The 26,428-nt window shown below is 41.8% G+C and overlaps 1 protein-coding gene across 1 annotated transcript in view; it reads left to right on the top strand.

Moving 5' to 3' along the window:
* The first annotated feature begins 2,488 nt into the window (after positions 1-2,488).
* DDX4 (DEAD-box helicase 4) overlaps positions 2,489-26,428 on the top strand; it is a 35,355-nt gene continuing 11,415 nt past the window's right edge. Inside the window, exons 1-12 of the mRNA XM_035553701.2 lie at positions 2,489-2,537; positions 2,638-2,690; positions 3,466-3,558; positions 7,190-7,409; positions 11,727-11,795; positions 12,802-12,873; positions 14,856-14,942; positions 15,584-15,667; positions 17,652-17,699; positions 22,334-22,476; positions 23,527-23,679; positions 24,887-25,041. Of these exons, the coding sequence (XP_035409594.2) occupies positions 2,519-2,537; positions 2,638-2,690; positions 3,466-3,558; positions 7,190-7,409; positions 11,727-11,795; positions 12,802-12,873; positions 14,856-14,942; positions 15,584-15,667; positions 17,652-17,699; positions 22,334-22,476; positions 23,527-23,679; positions 24,887-25,041 (1,196 nt within the window). The 5' untranslated portion in view covers positions 2,489-2,518. The remainder of the gene's footprint in view (positions 2,538-2,637; positions 2,691-3,465; positions 3,559-7,189; positions 7,410-11,726; positions 11,796-12,801; positions 12,874-14,855; positions 14,943-15,583; positions 15,668-17,651; positions 17,700-22,333; positions 22,477-23,526; positions 23,680-24,886; positions 25,042-26,428) is intronic.

Consider the following 26,428-nt stretch of genomic DNA (forward strand, 5'->3'; position numbering starts at 1 on the left):
GAGCGCGGCCGGGAGGAGGGAGCGGGGCGGCGCTGGCAGCGGGGCGGCGCTGGCAGCGCCCGGCTGGCCGGCGGCGGTGCCGGCCGAGGAGCGGCAGACAGCAGCGCGCCGGGTCCGGCTGCGAGCGCCCTGCGGGCGGGCGGCCCCGTGGCTGCCCCTCCTGGGCAAAGGCCGCGGCGTGGCAGCTAGCCGAGCCCCTCTGCCCGCAGCAGGCCTGCTGCTGCCATCTGGGACACGTGCTGTATGTAACGAAACGTGTCCTGCGCCTTGCTGCCTTCTCGGTTAAGCGAGGTATGGATGCACGTGCAGGTACCAAACGGCCCTGAAAAAAAAAAAAAATCGGACTTGTTAGTGGCAATTGGTCAGGTGTCCATTGCTAGGGTAGTCCCAAAGGGGGGAGAAAAACGAGGAAACCTTGAAGAAAATAGGGAGGCCTGTAGCTTGCGAAGTCTTTCTATAGCTTGTGTAGTCTTTTAGTTCACAGAACCATCGAATCATCTAGGTTGGAAGAGACCTCCAAGATCACCCAGTCCAACCTCTGACCTAACACTAACAAGTCCTCCACTAAACCATATCAGTTGGAAAATAAGGAAACAGAGAGACAGGTACATTTAATACTGATTCAAAACACAATGGTTATGTATAATATAGCACTAGTGCTCATAGAAATTCAGTGTTTTAAAATCCCTTTGTTGTTGTTGCTCCTAGTTAAATCAAGTTGGGTATATGTCCTTTTCATAGTTCAGACACTGGTTAAAGTAAAACTGTTGGGATTTTTATAGCTCACGGTAAGGGAAACTGCTGAATTGCATTGCATGTAAGGAAGACAGCAGAGATAGCTTCCCCACGTGAGAAAGATATTTCAAAGCAAGCTAGACACCAATCCCAGCCTGTACTCCTTCCTCAAGCACAGCCCAAGACAGACTGCATGGCTAAGCAGCAGGACTATTCCTGTGAGAAAACTGCTGTGTAACCTGAATTTCAGACCGCAGGAGGAAATGAGGCAGCAGAGACTACCACCACCCGTCATCACCCTGAAATTCGGCTGCATGCATGCAAGCTGAGTCAGACCAAAACTTCTACTTTGTGTAGTGCAGAAAACTCACTGTCACCTTTTGCACCTGAGCCACCCTTAAAATGCACCTTCTGGATATTTGAAGATTTTGGTCAGGGAGTCAGGAAGTCCAGGCTCCTGCTGCACTTGAGTCTGAAATGCAATGCAAACACCACATGCTGGCACTATGAAGTGAATAAAACTAAAACACACAGAAGCAGAGATGTAACTTTTCCAGCATGCGAGAAGCTAGTCTTACCCTTGCAAGGCTGCCTACTATGTCCTGTGCTATGAAAGACTTAGATAGTTATAACCATAGAAGATACATGGTTGCATTCTTGGTCATTAATTAGTCATTGAGTTATGCTAGGAAAAATGTTTTATTGCAACAATTGATTTGCCAGCAAGCAAGCCTACGAGAAGTTTAGTGATTCTCCTGTCCCCTCATAAAAAATGCTGCCAACAGCTGACTTTACAAAAGTGCATTCCATAACTGCCTTGCAGTATTTGTGTTGGGGCTATCTGTTCTGGTGACACATAACCTTCTGGGCAAAGCATGTCTTTTGCTTCATGTCTGGGTAGTGTCTAGGAAAATGGGAACTTAATTCATTTAGTATCTCTTGATACATCTGTAAGACAAAGAGAATATTAAATATAGCTATTAATAAGAGATCTGTGAAGCACTATGTTGAATCACCTATTGATTTATCTTTAAGGCATACTTTGCTCTGCAACTGCAGTTGTAAGATAATAGTAATATGCACAAATTCATAAATTGAGGCATTACAGAACTTTACAGTACATGAATAAAGATTTTTTTCTATCATTGCGGCCATAGTCGTTGTCATCTGGCTAATAAAATTACTGCTTTTTTGTTGTTGGTGGTGTTGGTGTTTTTGTTGTTTTTTTTTTTTTAACTAGATATTTATATTTCTCCAGATGTCTTTCTAGAAAAAAAAATGTGATAGCATATCAGGATATCTATATTGAACACCATAAACTCTTTTAAATGTTAACTTTTTTTTTTTTTTTATGGGTAAAGAGAAAGCATGCCTTATATATAAGTAAAACCAAGAATTTAATGTTGGTATAATTTAAATCTTAAGAACCTGATCATTATTAGCCCCGGCCTAATTTTTACACAGAAAGAAAGAAGGAAATTGTTATGCACACACTTACTTTCTACCTAACCCTTTTCCTGGTGTCATGAGAGGAGTGCATCCAAATCTCCCATTCAGAGAATTACAGAGACAGTGTAGCTTCTCTACAACAGAAGACATTAAAGTTCTCAAACAGGCATTCGGTTTTTCAGATAGCTTTTCAGACTTGAGGAAAATAAATTGAACGTGGTATAATAGGTTAATGAGGATATATCACATTCATGGTATGGTTTTAAGCTTTTCAGGATGAGTACTGCTATATTATTCCACAGCTATACTGTTCAACTCTGAAGAAGTTACAGAGATGTGTAGTGCATCAGCAGGTAAGAAACACGAGCAGAAATATCGGAGTACTTGCCAAGGTTTTTAAAAGATGCAGTGTACTGATACAAACTCTATCTGTGCTCTTCCGTACTTCAACAGACAAACAGCACCTGAGCCAGGATTTCAGCCCTCCTGGCCTCTACAAGTCTGGTGTAAGGACAAAACTTTGGGAATGGAATCTTCATGTTTTATTTTGAAAACGTACAGCCTGTCTAACCTAACTTTAGCCTAAATTAGGTAATTAAGTATTTAGTTGTAGAGAAGGGGCAGGTTGCCTATTAGCTGTTGTTTCAAAAAACCAACCCCCAGGTACCAGGGGACAACCCATTCCCCAAACGCCAACTGCTCTCTTGAGAGGCTCGGGGGCAGCCTTCACCCTCCCCTCCCCCACAGGCAGACATCACAGTGACCTAACGACCCCAGCTAACGGCCGCCCCTAACGGCCCTAACGGCTGACACACCCCAGCCCGCCTCGCTGGAGGGCGAGCGCGCATGCGTGGCGCTGGCGACCGGCTCCCCTATTGGCCAGCGGGCGAGGCACGTGACGCGCCAGCACGTGGCGGAGGCGTTATCAGGAGTGTCGGGAGGCGCCGCCATTTTTTTTAGGCGCGGAGTGGGAGTGGGTGAGGGCGGGTGGGGGCTGCCCGGCGTCCGAGGGACGAGTCGGGGGGAGGGGGAGGGGGGGGGGGAGCCCGTGGGTGTGTTGGGGGGCCCGTGGGTGTGTGAGGGGGGCCCGTGGGTGTGTGGGCGAGGGCCCGTGGGAGCGTGGGGCGGGAGGCCGTGGGTGTGTGAGGGGGCCCGTGGGAGTGGGGGGGGGCCTGTGTGGGGGGGGCGTGAGTGTGTGTGTGGGCGCCATGTGCGTGATGGGGGCCCGTGGGTGTGTGTGGGGGGCCCATAGTATTCACTAACGTGTTTGTTCTTCTGCAGGCAGGCTTGGCAGCATACACCATGGACCAGGAGGATTGGGATACGGAGATCGTGGAGGAGGCAGCGCCCGTCCTCCCGCCCTCGGAGGAGATGGTACGGGGCAGGGAGCGATGTTAAAACGATAAAAATATCTGGAAGCTCCTAGGGGAGGGCAGCCAGGCTGGTTGCAGGGCTGGAAGGCATGTCCTGAGGGACAGGCAAAGGGCGCTGGGGTTGTCCAGTCTGGAGAAAAGGAGGCTCAGAGGTGGCTTAATTGCAGTTCCTTGAAGAAGGGAAGCAGAGAGGGATGTGCTTGGCTCTGCTCCTTGGGAATTGATGTCAGGACACAAGGAAAAGGCTTTGACAAAGGGCCCCCACGGGAGGTTTAGACTGGACACCAGGGAAGACCTGTTTGCAATGAATGTGGCCGAAAGTGGAGCAGGCTTCCTAGCAAGGTGGCTGATGCCCCACGCCTGTCTGTGTTAAAGAAGTATTTGGATAATAAGCCCTTAGTAACACACTTTAATTTTTGGTTACCATGAAGCAGTCAGGCAGTTGGACTTCAACTTTTGGTTAGCCGTGAAACAGGTGGTTGGATAAGATGATTTTTGACTTCTAACTGAACTATTCTGAATTCTAGATGGGCTGCTACATGTTTCGTCCACCCTGCAGTCTTAAGTGGCTGCCAGGCTGTGATCATTACCGTGATTCTTGAAGCACCAGGGAGTAGCTGTCCTTAAATCATGTTTTGAGAAGATTGTGGTTTTGTAAGAAATAGCAGCAATTTCAGTCTCTCAAAAGTTAGAGGTGCCTTGCCTCCCTGGAGGCTTGGGGGTCTGGTGTAGAAGTAAGCGTTAATTCTCCTGTGTGCTTGCTGTTGCTTCCTCACATTGGATTGTGAAAGGATGCCTACTGCTGCTAGCTCCTGTTCGTAAAAAACAAACAAACAAAAAAAAGCATGGCATAAAAGTGACACACGTGCTTGTTTGGTAGCTCACTAATTCTGATAAATGGGCTAGGAATTGAGGACCTGTGTATATAAGCTAATGGGTCTGCACAGCCTGGAAGGGAAATAGCAAAAGCTTAGTTGAGTAGAGACTTGAAATTGCAAATTAGTTGTGGTGAGAAGTCTTAGTCTACTGATTTCTGTATCTCTTGAAAGGGAAATTTTCTGTTGCCTGCCCTTGTTCTTCTTGTAATGCCTTTCTGTTCTATTCTGTATGTCAGATCTAGTGTCTGAGGTTGTAAGATAAAACACAAAAGATCACTGTTTTTTTGGGTTTTGGTAGGTTATATTTTTTGCACAAGTCAGATCAGTTTGATGGCCCTTATTACTGTCTTGAATAGTGAAAGGGCAGTGGCGGTGGGCCTGTATTACTCAGGAATAGCAGAATTATGTCTTTTATTCTGAGCTGTGCATAGATGTGAACTCTAATTTCTCTTAGCTCAGTTGATGCCCTTTGGTATTTGCTGTCCCTTTCTGCTGATAGTCACCGAATCACTAATATATTCACAGCAACAAATGGAACGTGAGTCTCTTGCAGCTGATCTTCATTGTTAACACTACATTTTGTGTTACTGCCAAACTGTATGACCTTAAATGCATAGGTGCAATAATAAAGATGAGGAGTTCCCCTGTATGGGGATTGTAGATGGGACTTGGTATAACCTTTACAGTATGTTTTTGCAAATGTGGTAGGCTGCTTTAGAAGCTGATTGCCAAAGAGAAGTTTCCTCCCCACCAGCTGTTCACTTGCTGCTGTCTTGTCCAAGTACCAGTGCTTGTTCAGTGCTTCTCTGTGGTCTTTTAACTTTCTAACCTGAAGACCCCTCTGTTTATTGAGGGGAAAATGGCTGAGAGGGACTTTACCAACAAAGCTGGGAAAAGAATCAGTGGAACCTTATTTCTTCATGCTACCAGTGTGAGAGTTATGTTGACTCATTTGCTTGGAAAACGACAGTGTTGGAAGATGGGAGTCTGAACTTTCAAGCAGCCTTAAACACATACAAACCAAGTTTTCATTGTATTTGTAGCTGCATATATGTAAGGGGTCCCAGGGTCATTGTCTTCTAAAATAAATTAGCGTGGTCTCTATTCTGTGAAGGCGTTCAATGCTTTTGGTATTTTAGAACTCTTCTTAATACCCAGCTCTTTAGGGAAGAAGGGCAAAGACATGTGCACCCTGTCTGGGCTTATGTAGAAGCTGTATTTCCAGACCCTTCCAGATGTATTTCCCAGTCTTTCTTTGCAAGCTCTTGAGAATCTGTCATATATCCAGAATTAGGTGGAGCGTTTGCTTCCTCTCAGTCTTCTGTTTAAGTTGCTTCTTTGAATTGTCCCTATTGCTTTTTTCCCTAAGTGAGCTGGACTATCAATTCCAGAGTTTGCAAACACAGTTCACTTAGATGGAAACTGGAGAAGGGTGCTCATAGAGTTTAATCTGAATTAGATTCCTGAGAGGAGAAAAGCTACGGTTAGGTTTGCATGTAGTATGTTTAACTGTGTGCAGCTTAATGGTCTCAAGAGTTTGGGAGCTGGTGAGAAGAACTCTTAAAATACAGTTCTGGAGTTATCTTAGCAGGGTGATCCTAGGTACTTGCTGTAGGGTGTAGTTCTGAGTGAAATTTTGTGTACAAATTCCTCCCATTCAATCTTGCTGTTTTATTACATATCAAAATGCTCTGGTGTGAAATGAAGGATAAGATCCAGGAGTGTCATGGGACAACTAAAGAATAATGTTGTGCTACTTGTGGTATCAGAAGAAACTGCAGTAAATTTGAGGAGGATCTATAATGATAGTTGGCATTGGTGTTACTGATCTTAAAGGTGAGCCTTGAGGAGTAGGGAGGGTGAGGAGAGATGAATTGCCTATCCAAATAGGTGTACGAGGCTAAAAGTAAGGTTGCTAAAAGAGGAATAGCAACATATGCTTTCAGAATAATAATTTTACTGTTTGGATTTAGTTTCCTGTAATGGTTCACATAAAGAGAATTATGAAAGCTATTTGTAAAATCAGAAAAGCATAATATTGAAGTTAAACTTTGATAGTTCTGTGATGTTCCTGAGTCAGATGGTGTTTTGGCTTACTACTGTATGTCTAGCTTTTATTAAACAGGAGAAATTTTAACATGGCCTTTGCTGGAAATAAAACTAGCCTTAATGGCCCAATGTGAGAGTTCGGTGTTGTTCTGAACTGTTTCAAATGGAGTATGTGAATCTTTGAAGAATTGAAGAGGGATGGGCATCTTTCAGATACTTCCTGTTAAGATCATCTGTAAGCATCTGTGAGAAAAACCCTGGAAAAGCTGTTGTGAAGCTGATAAAAACAGGATTTTATTCGTGGTGCTAACAGTCTGAAGCCTTCCTAAACTTAAATAGGTGAAAATAAAAACTTTAAAAGGTTATGGAATTGCTTTGGACAATAAATGTTTCTTTATTTGTATTAGCATTATAAGCTTGTTGGCAAGGTGATGGTTAATGCCTCCATAAATCTGACAAGGCATGATAAACTTGTCCCCATGTCAGCTGTGTACAACTTGATTTTGGTGACATTGATGTGTGAACAGTATGCATTTTGTGTAGTGAAGTTTAAGAAACTTTTAAGAGAAATATCCAGAAGACTTGCATGGGAGTGCAGAAAGCAGTTTCTTTCAAAGGCAAGACATAGGAACGAATTGCATCTGTAGCTATGTACTTTTGGTTGGCGTGAGGTTAACATCATGCTGTCTTTTTTTCTATCTGTAGGCTGTCTTCTCTCGCAGACCCGACGGCCCCCTGTCTGGCTTCTCTGGCAGACCAAATGGCCCGCCGCCTGGCTTTGGCAGACCAAATGGCCCACCGCCTGGCTTTGGCAGACCAAACGGCCCGCCGTTTGGCTCTGGCAGACCAAATGGCCCACCATCTGGCTTTTCTGTCAGATCAAACAGCCCCTCGTCTGGATTCAGTCAAAGCAGAAGCTCATTTGGTATGTCAAGGACACTTAAGATTTTACTGATACCCGTGGGAGCTATCGTGAACAGTTCAGGAGACTAAAGAAAACTGTAATACTAACATACTGTGATATTTTGATGTATCTGTATGCAGTAAGCAGCATTAAATTATACAGATAATATAATGAGTAGGCTTTCCTTTTGACCCTCACTCCTTTTTTTTTTTTACTGCAGTTGTGTTGAATACAGTGTATGGCTTGTAATGAGTGAATAGTTGTCAGATGGATAACCATTTTTACAACTGCCTATGCTAAATATGAACAGTATTAAAAATGAATAGATACTATATGCAGTGTTGAGCAGTCCTGTCTTGACAGGACTCTAACAGTTATGTTGAAAATAAAAGGTCTGTGAAACTGTTGAGCGGAAACTTATATCTGCATTTAAAAAAGAACACAAGACAAAACGTCGATGTTTTGGCAAGTTTCCATATAACACTCTTGCTTTAATGAAGAGTATGCGTTTATAAACTTGAACAGAAGCTTTAGTTTAAATAAGCCATGCTGAGGTTGTTGTTGGATGTAGTTTGTCCCAGGCTTTACTTAGTGTGCCTGTACAATAGCCAGATCAGGAAACAAATTTTGCTTAGAACAGACAGAATGTGGGATAGGGCAGTCTGAATTCTCAATGTAGTTTCTATACTTAGGAATGATCTTTGCTGAAACTGCTTGGGGGTATTTTAACTTACTCAAATAATGTCTGGGGTGAAAATAGCTCGTAGTTAGTTGACACAACTGTGGAAGTACGACCTAAACTTCTATTTTAACAAATTGTATTTAGCACAAATTAGGTTAATATGGCTTAAGAGTGTTTAGAACAGGGCATTATGTTTATTGTTGATTTATCATTCTCCTACCTCTTTGTATAAGTGAAAAAGCAGACTTACCTTTACCTAGTTCCATGTCCCCAGGATGTTGGGAAATTAGGAAGGGCAGGAACCAGTTATTACTGGTGCTATTTGGACTCCAAATTTGAACAGTTACAGGAAGTAAAGAATTGAGGATAGGTGTTTCTTTCATCCTAGTACCAAAGAAGTGCTGTGTGAGAACTTCAGGTTACTACAGTAATGGTTTGGTAAAGAACAAACAGGAAAGGCAGTGTTCATGAAGAATGGTTGTGTGCTGCATGTTAGGTGGAAGTGAATGTAGCTTCATGGGTTTTGTAGCTCTTTCTGACTAACTGTGAACTCTGCCTGTTAACTTTCCCATTGCATATAACAAAAATAAGTAGAAATTCTCTCATCTATGGCTATTGTACTGAACTTGTGGCATGGAAGGCTTTTCTTGCTGAAGATCATGCTTCCACTATCATCATTAACCATTATTCCTTCACTGAGCTAGGCACATGTTATTTTGGATCAGTGTAAGCACTTTCTGTTAGGCTGAAACAGGTAATTTCAATCTTTCTGGCTATTTCTAGTTGATAGGGAACTCAAACCATGCTTTCAAGCACAGGTTATATTACTGAGGTTGCTTGCTTACGCTAGATACAAGCAAACCTTATTTGCTGTTTGAATAAGCACTTTTAAAGAACTGAAACCGTTCAGGAAGTCCGGAGGTGAGACACTTAGTTGATAAGATCATGCATCTATTCTCAAGCTTGTTTAAAAGCATGCATTGGTGTTAATTATTCTTCCCCTACAACATTATGGAAGAAACTGTCCTTTTGTTTTCTTCCAGGCTTCCAGCTGATTCTTAAATAAAGCTCATGGGCTGCTGTATTGTCTGCAGTGCACTTCTGGGCTTTATATAGATTATTGTTAATAATATAGCTCACTTGTTTGATGTGAGATGGCATGAGTAGAGCTAGTATATGCAGGTTAAACTTCCCTTTTGACTTTCTGAATCAGTATCTAGGGGTAGTACTTGTGTAAATTCTTGTAACGAGTGTAAGCTTAAAAGTATCACATAACTGCAACTTAGTTTTTATAAAGTTCTGCTTTGACTTAAATCACTGAATTGGTTCTTGGGTTCATGAAGAAACTATACCTTTGTTTACAAGCTGGCTATTCTGAATTTTCAATTCTGAAGAAACTTTTTTCTATGCTGTTTCATATAGTTTACATACATTCTTACTTAAACTGCACAATGTTCTTTCTCTTAGTCTTTCAAGTATTGATTGAATCAAGTTAGTAAATTTAGAGTGGTAAGTGATAGTGATCAATTAATCACCAGATTTGGTATTTCCAGACTCTGTATATGACCAGTCACATCAGTAGTTAGTGTAGTAGGCAAATGGTAATTGTAGAAATAAAATCTTGCTGTAGTTTCTTGTAACTAATCACAATAGGTTGGTTGGAAGGTAATGGTGCAGCGTGGTCTTCTGTTGGTGAATGTGCTAAGCATATCATGAAAGCAAGTTACTTGATTATCAGTTCTGTCTTCTTAGCTGTATAAACCTGTGTTTATAAGGTTTTCCTTAAGAAGAGGCAGAAATTTTGGAGGACAGAATGGCTGAAGGAACAAAAAGTACAAAACAAAGTACATGTTTTACTGATAAAGTATTTTGTTGGCACAGAATGGTTGATACCGGAGGGGGCCTCTGGAGATCGTCTGGTCAAATTGCCCTGCCAAGCAGGGTCACCTAGCACACATTGCACAGGACAGCATCCAGGCGTGTTTTGAGGATCTCCAGAGAAGGAGACTCCACAACCTCTCTGGGCACATGATGTGCTTTCCAAAATTTTGAATTAACTGTGTGCATTTAAGGTGTGGATATCTCAGTGGAAGAGGAGTGATGATATTAGAAAGGGTTAGGAACAAAAGTTAAGGGAAGAGTCCTCACATTTCTACAAGGCAAATTGACTTGATCAATGGAAGGCAATTTATCATGTGATAAATGCTAGAATACAGATTTAATGATTGGCTAGGAATTTTGTTTCTTGCTACATTGATGTTCATACTGGTATTGCTATGAACTAGCCACATAAATCTTCAAGTGAACGTCCATTTTGAACATTCTTCAGGCCACAAAAGCAGCAGTTTAACACTTTGGAATTTTAGAAGCGAAGTCTCCTAACAGAGTAACTTGGTAAGGTACCAAACGTAGTGTTTGTTCTTTTTTTCCTTTATGACAAGCTCTTCTTGCATACAGGTGACCTCTTCATTAACTAATATGTTTGTATTGGGGAAAGCATAAGTGCTTAGTGTTTTTCAGTGGTAGCTTTGATTATGTTAAACTATCTTAACTTGGAAGAAAAAGAGTGTTAGTGTTTCCTTAATACGCATTACACTCATAAATTAGTCTAAAAGCTTACAGATTCATTGTCTTGATTTCAGGTGTCATATCTTTATAATGGTTGCTGTGTAATCTGATCTTGAGTTTGATACTGCAGAATAGGGAACTTTGCTGTTACAGAACCATTTGGGTTGGAAGGCACCTCTGAAGGTGGGACAGTCCAAATGTGTGCATGGAGAAGGGTAGACTGTAGCAAGCTGTTCAGGACCTTGTCCAACGAAGTTTTGAAATTCTCTGAGGATGGAGTTTATACAGGCTGTCTGGATGACTTGCCCAGTATTTAACTACTGTGGGAATAACATTTTTTTTTCTTATGTTTAAATGGAGTTTCTTATATTACAATTTGTGTCCATTTCCCATTATCCTTTTGGTGTATACCACTGAAAAAAATCTGACGCTTGTCTTCACTCGTTGTTAGGATATAAGAGGCCCTGGGACTTCTTGCTTCCAGGTAGACCAGTCCCAGCTCTCAGTCTCCTTGTATGACACATTCCAGTCCCTCATCTTTGTGGTCCTCTGCTGGACATTAGTATGTTGATGTTTCTTTGGTAATGGTAGCATAGAACCACATGCAGCATTGTAGATGTGGTCTCATTGGAGGGCGGCCTCCCTCCACTACCTAGCAGCGTTCTTCCTAATGCAGCCTGGAAGGCTGTTGACCTCCTTTACTGCAAGGGCACATTGTTGGCTTATATTCAGCTTGTTATCCACCACATTTCCCAGGCTTTTCTCTGCAGAGATGCTTTCCAGCTGGCTGGCTGGTCCTATTGTGTAGTGCTGCCTGGGGTTATTCCTTCCCAGGTGCAGGATTTTGCATTTCTCTTTGTTGAACATAGGGGTTCCTGCCTCCCACCATCTCCAATGTGCTTGAGGTCCCTCTGAGTGAAGCACAGCCCTGTGTTATATCCAAGTTTTGTGTCTGTAAACTTGCTGAGTGTGCATTCTGTCTCATGATCTTACTGTTGAGTTATATAGGTTGAATTTCATTGCTTCATATATGAGAATGTTACAGGAGGCAGTGTCAAAAGCCATATTTTCTTACTGTCCTTTTCCAGGTGCTGGTGAAAGACCCAACAGAAGTCAGCACATGCAGCATGATTTTGGAGGACATTGTAGGAGCAGAGGTAGGATTGCATGGTTAAAATTTGTAGTTTTGGGGATGATTAAACTTTGCTTTTGAACAAAACATTTAGGATGGAGGACCTTGCTGTGGTACCCGAGTAGATTATAAAAACTCAAATCTGTGTTAGTAGCAGTACTGTTGCTGAGTGATGCTATTCTGTATGGAAAACAGTAGTTACATGTGCCATAAGCTTTGTCTGTTTTTTCTTTGTCTTATGAACGGGCATCTTGCTGCATCATGTGGTAGATTCTTGTTTTTTTCCTTTGAAATAATTTTGTTGTATTCACTTGCCAATATAGTAAGATGACCTTGGTCTGGCTGTCAGCTGAATACTAATGTGTAATTTAGTAATTTTGTAATTTATCTGAACTTTGGAATAAATTTAGTTCATTTTTTTCCATTAACATGTTACTGTAGCCATTAAACAGTGAAGTAGACTACTGTAGTTTACTGGTAATTCACAGACTGGTCTGGAAACGCAGGCACATGACAGGGAAGGTGACTGGGAGTGAATTTAACTTCCGTAAGTTGTGCTTGGCTGGCTTGGGGTGGGGATGAGTTGAGGGGGCAGTATACAGCAGTAAATATTTCCAGTATTCTGGATCTATTAACAGGAGTACAGCTGATCAAGGGAAATGATGGCTGACATCTACTCAACACTTGACAGATTGTGCCTAGAATACTGTGTTCAGTTTTGGGCACACAGTAGAGAGAAAAAAGATGTTGGATCATGTGTTAAAAAAAAAGATGTTGAACCTGGATCAGGTTCAGCAGAGGGCCAACAGGGTGAGTAGGGGGCAGGAGCGTTTGTCCTGCAAAGCTGAAGGACTTTCACTTGTTCTCTCCCTTGGGGAAAGGAAGGCTTCAGGTTGACCTTGCAGCAGCTTTTCTCTCCCTATGAGATTACCAGGAATGTGCATCCAGGCTCTTCACTGATGTGCAGAACAGGAGAACTACCTTAACATTCAAAACTATGAATTTAAGTTGATTCTGTTTCTTAATTGTAGATACTGGTGAGCGTCTGAACAGAGATCAGCTGGTGCCTAGATTTGGTAGCGGAAGGAGTTTTGGGAACAGAGGTAACTTTCTGGAGTGTCCCTGATTCTAGTGGCCATTTGTATTTGATACATTGTTTTTGATCTTCATCTGTCATTTTGTTGTGCCAGAGCGAAATGAGTGCTTGTGTCTTGAAGGCTAATACCAACTCCTGTTTCTGTGTGATGTGGGCAGCAGTATCACCCCCTAGCTTTGACTGCACAAAACAAAATACCCCCACCGTATTTGCCTGAAGGCAGGGCCTTGTGTTAAAGGAAGTGTTTCGTTCAGCTCTGCGTTTGATTCTGTTCTCCCTGGAGGGGGTTATTTTCTGATCATTGCTTTGGATCATGGTGTAGTACAACAGACAGCTGAATATTAGTATTCACATATACCACCAGGTGTAGGGAATATACCAGTGCTCTTCTGTGCAAGACCCGAAGGTCTTCTCTCTCTAGTATCCATAAAGTAGTATTAAATCCCCATTCTCGTCTTGCTTACATGGTGAATGCTGTTCTCATAAGTGATGCACGTTGAAGAGATTAGAAATTGCCAGTTTGTAGTACTACCCCATATGCTCCCACTGGGTACTGTCGGAAGCACATTGGGTGGTGGAAGCTCACCTGCAGACCAGTTGTGCAGCACAGCATCTTCAGTCTGTGGAGACACTTTGAGTTACATCTACTCCTTAAGAAAGTTCTACGTGATTTATTCATCTGTTGGATTGATGCCTGTTGTGGTAGGGGAATGGTAGACTTGACTAAGCAATGCTTTGCCACTGTTGTGGGATGATGCTTAGTGGTTCTACTGTAGTTTCTTCAGCTGTTGAAGAATAATTCACAACCTGTATTTAAGGTCTGTGATACTCATGAATGTTTATACTTAGCCTGTGTCTTGCATGGAAGCTTTTAAGTTGCAATTTTTTTGCATTTGGAAAAACACAAATGATAGGCTATATATGTACATGTGCACCAAGCATGGGTGAATGAGCTACAGAAGCCGTGGTAGGAGAACTTCTAGCAGAAGATGGTCTTCGTTATTACAAGATAGAACAACTGTGCAGTTGAAGAATAGTGATTAACAAGTAAATAGTGGTACATGCAGCCTGCCTGGAACTTAGGCAACACCTACAGCTGTTCCAGCTGAAATGAGAAATAGATTGATTATGTGTGGCTGTTTCTTCCTCTCCTTCTGCATTAGGAGGGTGAATAGGAAAGAGTAGGAAATGAAAAAATATAAAATAGTTGGTGCTGCCTGCCCAAGCAACTGAATAAGCAATTTTGAGTAATAACAAAACAGAAGTTGACAGTCCTGAAAGGCAGAGGATGCTTGAAGGAATCCAGAGATCTAAATACTTGCACTGAGTTACTGTATTTCCTTTTGAAGGTCTCTCAAATGTATTACTGATTTACGCCAGTACTACTAAGTTTTATGATACAGTCTTGTGTAAGTCCCAAGAACTGTGTAAAGTTGTTTTTCTCTCTTCTCATGGCTTTGCAAAAGTCAAAAACGTTCTGCCAACAAAGTAGGGATATCTGGGTTAATGTGAGGCTTACAGATAGTGAGGAATATAATAAAGTTATGTAAAGTGTTTCAAATGTTGTTTGCAAATTCTCAGTCCATAGTAGGCAGAAACTACCATGCTACCTCACTATGGTACTGGTTATGAAAACTGAGAATGCAGAAATGGTATCAGTTTTGCTGTGGCTTAACCAGAGGGGTGAGCTGATCTGCATCAAAACCAAAGACATGCTTAACAGAAACCTAGTTTGCAAGTGTGTTAAATCGTATACTTCAAGATTTAATGTTGAATTTTATTCTAGCAGTAAGCAAGGGGGACAGTAGACTTCTCTTCATGTTTTTTTGGCCAAAAAAAAATCTTTTCATGTTTAGGCAAATGGCTTAGTTTTATTGTACTTAATGGAATTCATAAAACAAAGACTGTACAGATAAATAAAATGCACTTGATTTGTACATGCAAAATTGGACAAACAAAAAAAGTGTTGCGTGGTACGATGTACTACAGATTTTCAAGAAAGGGACGTTGAAGAAGATCCTGGTGCGCAAAAAGGACGTTTTAGAGGAGTTCCTGGTGTCTTCGGGCAAGACAAGAGTAAGTTTTATATTGACTGATTTGTGTAGAAATGTACCTTTGGTCATTCTTTTTGATTTTCTGAGAACTGAAGTATAAAAGTGAAACTTGTGAAATAGCTCTCCTCAACCGTGTTACAGGATATAGATACCTTCTTTGCAAGATGGTGTTGCTGGGAATAATACAGTATAGGTGGGAGTTATAAAGAACCTTTTGAAACTGTTACACTGTAGGGTTTATCAGGAGTATTACTGGGAAGTTTATCCTCACAGCGGAAGCATAGGGGCCGGCGCTGAGCCCTGCTCTCTGGGGACAGCGACAGGACCCGAGGGAACGGCATGGAGCTGGGACAGGGGAGGGTCAGGCTGGGTGTTAGGGAAAGGTTCTGCACCCAGAGGGTGGTCGGGCACTGGGACAGGCTCCCCAGGGCCCAGGTCGTGGCACTGAGCTGCCAAAGTTCCAGAAGTGTTTGGACAACGCTCTCAGACACACGCTCTGATTTTTGGGTGGTCTTGTGTGCAGCCAGGACTTCGGCTCAGTGGTCCTTGTGGGTCCCTTCCGACTTGGGATATTCTGTGATTGTATAATACTAGCTGTAAGCATAGTACTTCATAAGACTTAATGTTGGATGCTATATCTACTATACTGTATATTACTTACAGGTATTAGAAATGAGCATAGAGACAAACCTCCGCAGGGCAGCTTTCTTGGTCCTAGAGGAAGAGGACAACTTGGAGGTCATTCAGGTAAAGACCGTTTAGTAGCATGGTGATTATTTTGGATTTGTTCATTGCTGATTTCTAGCAATGCAGTACCTTCTTAGCTTTGCTAAATGCTGTTAGCTTAATTCTTCTCCCAGTGTGAATTAAGAACCTATTGTAATGCTAGATGGCCTGCTTGCATGCCCAATCTAGACATGTTTGTAACTTAGATAAATTTCAGCAATTAGATTTTCAAAGCTGTTGTCTTCTGTATTTTTTTGGTCCTCTTACTGCTGTGTAAGTTAATGCACAAAGAAGCAGAAATGCTAAACAGAAAATTCAAAGCAAACCTATCAGAACTTCTTCAGCTTTGCTATTGTCACTCTAGATTTCTGTCCCCTCTCACCTCCAAGGGCAAGTTTTATATTTGTCCAGGCTTACACATGCTCTGTAGCTCTGTGAGGCCACATCTTCCTGCTGACGTTAATTTTTTTTTTCAGTCTACAAAAGCACTTTCCCTTATGGTCCTGTCTTTTGCCACTGATGCCAGTTGCAGCCTGTGTGTTTTGCTACCTAGTAGTCCATCACTCACAAAAGTCTTGTAATTCAAACTATAAATACTGTTAAACTAGTGTAATGGGTAGTGTGGATGATGGATACTCTGAATATAAGAACATTTTCTGTGATACTGGCAAAAGTAGAATTTTTCACCATAGAAAAGAAGCAGTGATTAATTAGTATGTGTTTTCAGATGTACTTGTTAATATCCTGAAAGCAGTTGAGTTGCCTCTGTGGCTTAATTCAAATTAGGTTTGTTCAGATTAAATTTAGTTCAGTTCATGATATTTAGAAACTCAACTGTTTGGTTATTAACATGTCTCTGTGGTGGACGCACTGCATCCTTAATTCAGGATAGTAATTGGTTCCTTTTTCAGTATTATTGTGTGAAGTGTTAGTACTTACTGTTTAAGGAAATCGGCAGGTAGCCGTTTTTCTTGTCATGTGGAAAGATTTGTTTGGTGGTTGCATGGGAAAGTGTCCATTGTATAGTAAGGGAACATTTCTGTATCTAATGAAAAGAACTTTGCTGATGTTAGGTGGGCTTGCTATTTTAACAGTTGTGTTCTGTGGCTGGACAGCAGAAGGGAGTGCTACTAGGTTGCTCTGCTTCCTCCCTCTGAATGGGGGTCAGGCCATTATAATAGAGGTTGTAGAGGTAATGAAGATTGGGCCATGCTGGCTTTCCTTAAATAGTTTTGTGCATTTTGTTATTAGATACTGTGTAAGCAAAGAAGATCTTGTGATGGAAAAATAAGTCTATTAAAAAGTGATTACATGCATTGAATGTTGCATCTTTGCTTGTCTTCCCTGTCAACCACCTCCATGCAGCTGTGATTTCACAGAACAAATAGCTCAAGTCCTGATGTGGAACAGAGTATTCCTGGTCCAAGTAACAATCCTGACCGCCTCTCTGGAGCTAGTATTAATGTCCAGAGTTGATAATTCAATCTTGTTTAGAATGCATGATCAGATTAATAAGATGGCCTGATCCTATTCTTCTGTGCTTGTGGTGGTGCAGGGAGGAAGAATTTAAATGAAGTCAAAGGAAGTATTGCAGCATCACCATACTTCTCTGGTACCAGTTGTAAAATTCAGTCTTGAAATATTTTTATGAATGGTTTGAGAAAAATACTTGAGTGGAGAACTTATTAACAGCTTTTGCTGTTGTCCTTCCTATTCACTCAGTCTTGCATCTCTTACCTATAATTCTAGCCTCTTTTCTTTTGTTGAAGGGCCTTGTATTAAAGGTTTTTTACCATTCTTTAAAATCAGCAATACAACTGCTTCCATAGAGTAGCTGGAGGCTGCCGCTTAGGGTTGAGGCTTTTTATATTTTGTGAATAGTAAGTTTAAGGACTGAAAAAGGATCCTGTGTGTGCTGTTGTAATAGCTCAACATTAATACACTTTTTTTTGTCTGTTAAAACCTGCATTTCCTCACTCTAAGACTAAATGTCTTTGCTTTTCAGGTGATCGTGATCATGAAAACAACATGCATGCCATAAGTGAATGCCAAGGTCAGAACCTTCATGGACTGGATGTTAAAAATGTGTGGCTATTGAAATAACAGGATAGTGTTTTCTGATTTAAATATTCCGTAACACTTGAGAAATTACCATGATGATGCTGAAGTTTGACTTCTCATATGTGGAGGAGCCGACTGTGTAGCACAAAATGCATCTGATTTTGTGGAGCGGTTGAGTTTCTCAAAACGAAGGTGCTGTAACCATAAGCATGTGTGAATTTCTTGTTACTCACAATACTTTACTTAATTTTAGGGGAAAAAAAGCTTGCTTTGGAGGTAACAATGCAAGATTTTAAAAACTGACATTAGTTTCTTGCTAGAGATTTTTTTTTTTTGCTCATGATTGATCTGATGTCCTCGTTTTGGCTGGGTTAGAGCTAATTTTCTTCCTAGTAGCTGATGTGGTGCTGTGCTCTGGATTTAGGATGAGAATCATGCTCATAGGACAACGTTTTAGTCGTTGCAGAGCAGTGCTTGCACAGAGCCCAGGAGGTTTCAGCTCCTCGTGCTGCCCTGCCAGCGAGGAGGCTGGGGGTGCCCCAGGAGCTGGGAGGGGACACAGCCAGGACAGCTGGCCCAGGCTGGCCAAAGGGGTGTCCAATAACTTACGGTGTCATGTTTAGCAATAAAATAGGGTGGAGGTAATTGACTGTCAGGGTAAGGCTGCTGCAGCTCAGATGCTGCTGGGCATCAGTCAGCTGACAGTGAGCAATTGCATTGTGCATTACTTGTTTTGAATGTTCTTTTATGGGTATTATTACTTTGCTTTTCTGTCGTGTTAAACTGTCTTTATCAGCCTACAAGTTTCACTGTTTTTTCCAATTCTCTCTGTCATTGCTCTGGGATAAGGGGGTGTGAGCAAACAGCTGTGTTGTGCTGAGCTGCCTGCTGGGTTAAACCACAACAGTCCTTTTGGCATCAATGGTGGGGCTTCATGGGTTGAGGTAATGAAAGATCTGACCAGATGTGGTGGTTTTGTCTTTCTGGGCAGCTGAAGTTCACCACAACTGCTCTCTCACTCCCCCTTCTCAGAAGAAGAGAGTGGGGAGAAGAAAGTGTGCTGGAAGAAAGGCTCACGGGTTGAGATAAGGTTAATTTAATTAAAGGGAAAAGAAAGGGGGCAAAAAACAAGCAAAGGCCGTGTAGAAGCACAGAGGGAAGAAAAAAAATTCTCTCCTTCCCATTAATGAGTGATGTTTGGCCATGTCCTGGGAAGCAGGGCCTCAATATGCATGGCAGTTGTTCAGGAGGACAGAAGTCTTCACGACAAACCCCCTCCCGCCCCTTCCCCAGCTTTTATTGCTGAGTGTGCCATCTCACACTATGGAATATCCCTTGGTCAGTTCAGGTCAGCTGCCCTGGCGATGTCCCCTCCCCACCTCTTGCCCACCCCCAGCCTGCAGGCACTGGGGGGCTTGGAGGCAGTCTTGGTGCTGTGCCAGCATGGCTCAGCAACAAACACAGCACCAGTGTGATACCAGGGCTGTTCTAGCTACAGGTGCAGAGCACAGCACTGTATGGGCTGCTGTGGGGAAAGGGAACTCCATCCCAGCCAGACACAGTACACCAGAGCATGTTACAACAAACTTTTTAAAAATGTTTTGATAGTTTAGTTGTTGCTGGTCACCACGTTGATCATTTTGCTCTGAGTTGTTGTGTTTGTTCCCAAAGTTCTCATGTAACACCTGATTTGCTGTGTAGGCTCCCTGTCGTGCTGTTTATCACTTCTGGGAGCTGGCTTAGGGTCGTAGTTCACTGTACTATGTAACACTGGTTTATGATATGGTAGAATTAGTGGTTGTGAGACTAGTCTGGTGTTTGTACTCACCATTGCTGTCATTCCTGTACTTTGGGAACCATCTCTTGGAAACTATTAATTACACACTCTACCTTTTCTCTTCTGGGAGCCAATCTGGGGAGGAAATCAGGGGAGACACTTTCCCATGCTTCTTCCCCTTTCCTTTCTCCTTCATTTCCCTGTTTTTCTCCAGGCTAGTTACAATAGATCTTGAGAAATCAATATCCTTGGGATGTTCAAATGAGCACGTTTCTATTGCCATGTCTCCTGAATGTGTTTCAGGTTGCTGAACTTTTAAGAACACCACCCAGACGTCTGTCCTGAGGCAGGATAGTTGAGTGGCAGGGAGTATGGGAGGATATGGGCAGGCACCTAGGACAGTGAGCACCTCCAGTATTTTGGAACTTCACCCCCAAACAAGTGCAGAATCCTGAAAAACTGGTAAAATGTTTGAAAAAGGCATGCCATCACCCTGGCACTTCCAAACAGACACAGATCACTGCGACATGCGGGGGTCTGGCCTATGCCTACTGAGCCACGCTCAGTGCTGATCTAACTCCTGCAACAGGCCCTGCAGCTGTACCACAGAACCAACCTGTGCTGGTATCAGTTGCCCTTATATACAAGGAGAAACAATGGGTGAGAAAGCTTGTTGAGTAAGGGAAGAAGCTTCTACTAAGAAGGGGAGGGAGGAAGAAGTGGGCAAGGCAGGTGACTGACTCCAAAGCAGGCTATCAAGGTTTTGGCAGGGATAGAGTTAATTTTCTTCCTAGAGGCTCATATGATGCTGTGTTTTGGATTTTGATGGAAATAGTGGTGACAACACAGCAGTATTTTTGATTGTTGCATAATTGTGCTTGCACAGAGTCAAAGACTTTACTGCTTTGCTTTGCCAGTGAGGAGGATGGGGATGTGCTAGAAGCTGGGAGGGAGCAGAGCCAGGACATCTGACCCAGACTGACTAAAGGGTTATCCCACACCATATAGCATCATGCTCACCAATAAAATACGGGGGAAAGAAGGAGGAGAGGGGGTAGGTGGGCGAAGGGAGGGAGGCATTTGGAATGATGGTGTTTGTCTTCCCAAGAAACCATTACGCATGATGAGCCCTGTTTCCTTGGAAGTGGCTGAACGTCTGCCTGCCAATGGGAAGTAGCAGATGAATTCTTTCATTCCTTGTTTTACTTTTCCTTTACCTAGTCGACTGTCTTTGTCTCAAGCCATGAGAGTTCTTGCACTTTTCTGATAGTCCCTCCATTCCACCTGGGGAGAGTGAGCAGTTGTGTGGTGCTGAGCTGCCTGCTGGGGTCAGCACTGAGCCATCCTGAGAACAAACGGAGGGAGAAGTAGATCTTATAAATGTGATAGCAGCCACCTGATCCCTGTCCCTGAGTGAGCTGTGAGATATGTGAAAAGTTCTCAGCTGTCATCCAGGTGAGCATGTTGTCACCTGGCTGCTCTGATGCAGGGCCAGTGGCATGGAATGAGAGGGCAGGGAAGCCAAGCAGCTGAGATCCTTCTTTACGAAGGGGGCATTGACAAGTGACTGGAAAACAGGCACAAGCCCTCAGCCTCTGGAGGGGTCTCCTGTCAGGTGTGAAGGAAGTACCTTCGAGGAAGATTTTGTATGTCACCCAGGCAAGTGGACCAGCAGGGAGAGAGCTATCCAGTACCTGAGGGAACTAGCAATGCTGGAGGTGATTTATGGTGACCTGAACAAATACCAGTTACTCAAAGATCGAGACGAAACCAGGTGCACATCACCCATGTGGCAGAAGTTTGTACAGAGTGCACCATTGTTGTATGCCAACTCATTGACAGTAATGATCTGGAAAGAAAGAGAGGGACAAATGCGTGGTGAATTGGCTGGCAACTCCAGCAACATGGAGAATGTCTCCCTTCCTTCCTGTGGGCCTTCGTCTCGGCAGGTGCAGCAACCCTAAGAGAATTCCTTTCTCTCCGCTTGTATGAACCAATCTCAGCTCTTAGGAGTAGGCATTCATCTGCTCGAGAGAGAGGATGTAGTGGGTATGCTCACCACATGCCGCTCTGTATGTGGTGTTACCTGCATGACCACGGAGAGAACATGAGCAAATGGAATAGAAAATACACCTCAGCTCTAGAGGCATAGGTGTGGGAGTTGCAAGGAAGAACAATCATAAACGGAGATTCTTCAGGGAAATACCTGCTCCAGTTTCCAGTTGGCAGTTCCCCACAGTAGAAGGGCTCTTCTTAATTCTGAGCTTAATAAAGGGGCTTCTGGTTTGTATTTACACGTGAGTAATGAACAACATGACCAAGACTAGAGGGACCCTGCTTCCCGTGAAAAGTGTTCTATTGGTAACCTTTAGTGAATACCAAATAATTCATTTTTACATCTGCGTTTATTAGCTTGAAAAGTACCTTCCAGAATACAGAAGTGTAAATGTACTGCCATGACAAATGAATTATATCCTTGCTTATTAACAATTGTACTGTTATCAGGCGGGGACAATTTATAGTGTAATGAGTTTTTGTTGTAGAACTGTAGAGCCTAATTTTCTCTGAGTCACTTTTAAGGTAAGATCCTTGAGCAAATATGAGATGAGTGCTTCATAAAAATGCTTTACAAAAGTCTGACTTTATATGCAAGTAAGTTTTAGCTCTAGTAGTATAAAACTAAATTTTAATAGAATTAGTATATGAAATCTCTTTCTTACCTAGAAAGTGGAGGAAAGAGCAAATGATGTACCACTGAACTTCCTTTCAATAGCTCCATACTTAAAATAGTCTAAGTTTAAATTTTCCTTGTATTATTGTTCATGAACTTCTGTTCTTGTATTCTTAAGGTCCAAAGGTGACTTACATTCCCCCTCCTCCACCTGATGATGAGCAAACCATCTTTGCACGTTATCAAACAGGAATTAATTTTGACAAGTATGATGAAAACATTGTCGAAGTGTCAGGACTTGACCCTCCAGCACCATTAATGGTGAGTGAACTCTTAGTCTTGAGGATTGTGTTACATGATTCTGCAAGGATGTATCTTGAATGTAGTGTTCAGTCCCAATGAAAATACAAATTTTGAATATTGGAAACAATACCATGGTGGAAGGTGATGCCACATTCCTGGAAGATAAGAATTTGAGTTCAAAATTAGATTGACAAATGACAGAAATGGCTTAGAATAAGTAACACTGGATGAACAGGAAGTACGTATATTCCTTAAGTTACAGAAAACACCAGTTTACAGCTTGAAAGAAAGAGGTCTTGGGGAGCAATTTCTAGGAAGGCTGGTAGTCATCTTGTTGAAGTTGGTTACTGGGGAATCTTTAAGATTGTGAATGAACACCTGTTGGAATACTTTTCATCTGGACAAAGGTGGTTTTGAACATTTGTAGCCATGTTTTCTCTTATCTGCAGTTTATTCTTTAAAAGCTCTCTGTAATTTTGCTTCCACTTAAGGCCAGTTGGCTAGCTTGAAAAAAAAAAAAGAACAAAGGAAGACAGACTCGTTTTTAAGAAGAAGGATGAGGAAGAAGGGCAGAGGGAGGAATGGTAGTGATGTGGAGTTGATCCCCTTCCTGCTCCTGCAAAGGTTCTCTCACTGAAGTTAAAATCGTGTTGTCACGTATGATGCTTTTCGCTCCTGGATAGTGATGTTGATTCAACTCCACTTAGCAGTTTTAGCACAGAGACTGAGTATATCCACTACATGTAACAAAACAGAGTTCTAGTTCATTTTCACAGCGTGTCATGGTGCAAATGTGTTTGCATCCAGATGTAATATATAGCTTCTGGGCAGTTCTCCAAATCCTTCACTGACATACAAATAACACTACTTTGAAGGGCATGAGTGGGTTGAAGAAAACCTTGTGTCTTTCGCTTGTGAGAATCTTGACAATCTAGATGACTGGTGAAACCCCTCCCTCATAATTTAATGCATTTTAGTGTTTGGATGTCTGTATCCTATAAACATCTCGCTTTTAAACTCTAACTGTATAATGTAAAATGCTCTTTTTTTTTCCTTTTTCTTCTATAGTCTTTTGAAGAAGCTAGCCTCTGTCAGACTTTAAACAAGAACATTGCTAAAGCTGGATATTCTAAACTTACACCGGTGCAGAAGTACAGCATTCCTATTATACTGGCAGGGCGGGATTTAATGGCATGTGCCCAAACAGGATCAGGAAAAACCGTAAGCATTTTGTATAACATTCATTTATACTGGAAATGTGATTTAGGAGTTTTAGGTAAATGCCTGTCTTCTCAATAACCATTCTTTTCTTGGAAAGCATCTATTTTTTTTTTTACGTTGAACAATCTACTTTGCGCAGAGATGGCAAGTGTACTGTTCTTTGTAGACACAAAGGATGGGTGGATATTCACATTCTCAGGCTTATTATCTTTTTAAATACATCAGTGAACTAATTACTAGGTACAGCAGGCCAGTCTCCAGGTCTACAGATACAGAATTAGACATATAGGCCATCATGGAAAATGTTTATTAGAAAAAAAGCAGTTGAAAGTTTTTGTTTTTTTTAACACTCATGCCAGATTGTAATAGTGTGTCCTGCTGTGTTGTCTTTGGTTTTACCAAGTCTGATCAGCACCATGCTTAGTTTTAGGTGATTTGATATTAATAATGGAACAGTGACTAGAGTTAAGAAGGTGACAGTTGTCTCAACTTCTTAAACTCTCTAATATACTCAAATCTTACCACTGACAGCTCCATATGAGAGTATTTGGCTATTAAGCATAGCTTTCTGAAGTTCAGTATAATGTAGAACTCCAGCTGTGTTATGTAGCTTATTAGTTACTGTTTTGAAGAACCTCTTCCGTTTATGGAAAGGAGAAGGTATAGTGTCCAAGTCTTATGCTACAAATATTCTGAATGCTTTTGGGACAACGGTTAAATGTTCTATTTTGGGGGATAATTAGTCTTACTGGGAATTAAGAGCGCTGATGCAGATGTCACAAGCTGATCTGCTATTGTAATAGTCTAGAGATTAGTGATACATTGTTACCTTACAAATCTGTTAATGATAATGTAAAGGTTCTAAGTGCATGTTTTAGAAGGGCATTTGATGCCAGGGTAATCAACTACCAGTGTGCATCAGGAGGATGTGTAGAACTGCCTGAAGAACTCAGAAGTAACGGAGTGCATGATGGTGTTCCTGCATTATTAGACTCTGAAGGTGCAGAGGTGCTTTCGTACTTCATAAACAGGGAGAAATAAGTTTTGATGTTCTGTGGTGTGTTCCGGTCAATCCTTTTGCATTCTGTTTTGCTTGAAGTTGATAGTGTGCTGTAGCACTCCAGCTTTTTAAGATTAATACACAGCATTTAGTGTAACCAATTAATGCTTTAAGACTAAACATATATTAATGCTTTTTTTTTTTTAGGCAGCTTTTCTTCTACCAATTGTGGCCCAGATGATGAGAGATGGCATAACTGCCAGTAGCTTTAAAAAGCAGCAAGAACCAGAATGTATTATTGTTGCCCCAACTAGAGAACTGATAAATCAGATCTTCCTAGAAGCAAGGAAATTTCTCTATGGGTGAGCTTGTGCACTGCTGCCTAGTATTGTTTGTTACTTAATCAGCAAGCCTTTTTTCTTCGCAAGCTTTCAAAAATTTTTTGTGTGCCGATCAAATTGAATGATTACAGACACTTGCACTTAGGTGGTTAGCAGGTTTATTACCGTATGGTTAGAAATTTAAACTTTTCGTCTTCCCACTGGCAAGGGTAGGGAGGCTTACTTCAGCTTGTAGAGGAGTACTAAAACTGTCACATGATCTTTAGTGATAATCGAAGTTACTTAAAGAGCTTAATTTTAGCTTGCTTTATTGGTTACTTGCTGTTATTTTCATCTTGACAAACAGAGTTACATGTTAGGGGTTTTAGTTAACTTTCAGTGATGGTTTGTAGTACCTCTATACTTACCAGTGTTTCTGGTCTTGAACAGAAATATTTCATGGTTCGGAGAAGCTTTTCTTCAGTTCTGCTTCTTCAAAACAAAAGGTTTTAACTTGTCATTGTGCCCTTGGCTGTTGCATGATAGATGAGATTACGTTTATACTAGATTGCCAGTGATCTTTCTGCTGTTCAGTGATAGGTTCGCCAGTGAATGGAGGAAATAAATCAATTATCTGTAATGACTTGTTATTCTTAGAAGGTGGAATGGAGAGCATCACTTGCAATGCGAAGTCTGGTGGACTTGCTTTTGGTTGTTCAAGCAAACTTAGGCTTGGTGGCTGTTTTTTGCTCTTGGAGGTAGTACATAGCTATTCACTCAACATAGTACTAGGAGTAGCTTCTTAATACCTAAAACTGTTTTACTCATGTACCTAGTTCTACTAATTAATGCTCTTTTAAACTACGCACAGATTACTTCACAATAAAGTACCTTTTGAATTCAGAAAGCTGCTGCTGCAGCTGCCTGGCAGCAAAAGCAAGATATAACGTAAGCCAGTTAAACGATACCAGGTTGTGAGCCTGTTGCCTCTGCAGTATTGTGTGTGTATTGCTCAGTTCAGATTTGTGGTTTTCTTAAGCTCTTCCCTTTAGCTCACAAACAGGAATATAAAATATCACCAACTGGTAACATAAATGCTGAAATGTTACCAGTCCAGCCTACTTACATTTATGATCAAAGTTTTCTGAAAAGTTCCAGATAAATAGTAAAACCCTGCCAGTTGTGATTCAGCCTTGTTGTGTATGAAGCTGAATAGTATCTTCAAGAACAGACATCTAGAATTTGAATATGGAAATGCTCACTGCATGAATGTAGAAGCTTAGCAAGTGGCTGAATAAGGTAGTTCGTGGTTATAGGGGTGTTCTTTCTACAGAAGAAAATCTGATATAGCTTTACTTTGTTGATCTAGCCAAAAACCTTACTGGAGAGAGTACTAAATGATCCAGTGATGGAAGGTGCTTGCAGTCTT

Source organism: Cygnus atratus, chromosome Z (genome assembly GCF_013377495.2).
Source record: "Cygnus atratus isolate AKBS03 ecotype Queensland, Australia chromosome Z, CAtr_DNAZoo_HiC_assembly, whole genome shotgun sequence".
Taxonomy (NCBI): domain Eukaryota; kingdom Metazoa; phylum Chordata; class Aves; order Anseriformes; family Anatidae; genus Cygnus; species Cygnus atratus.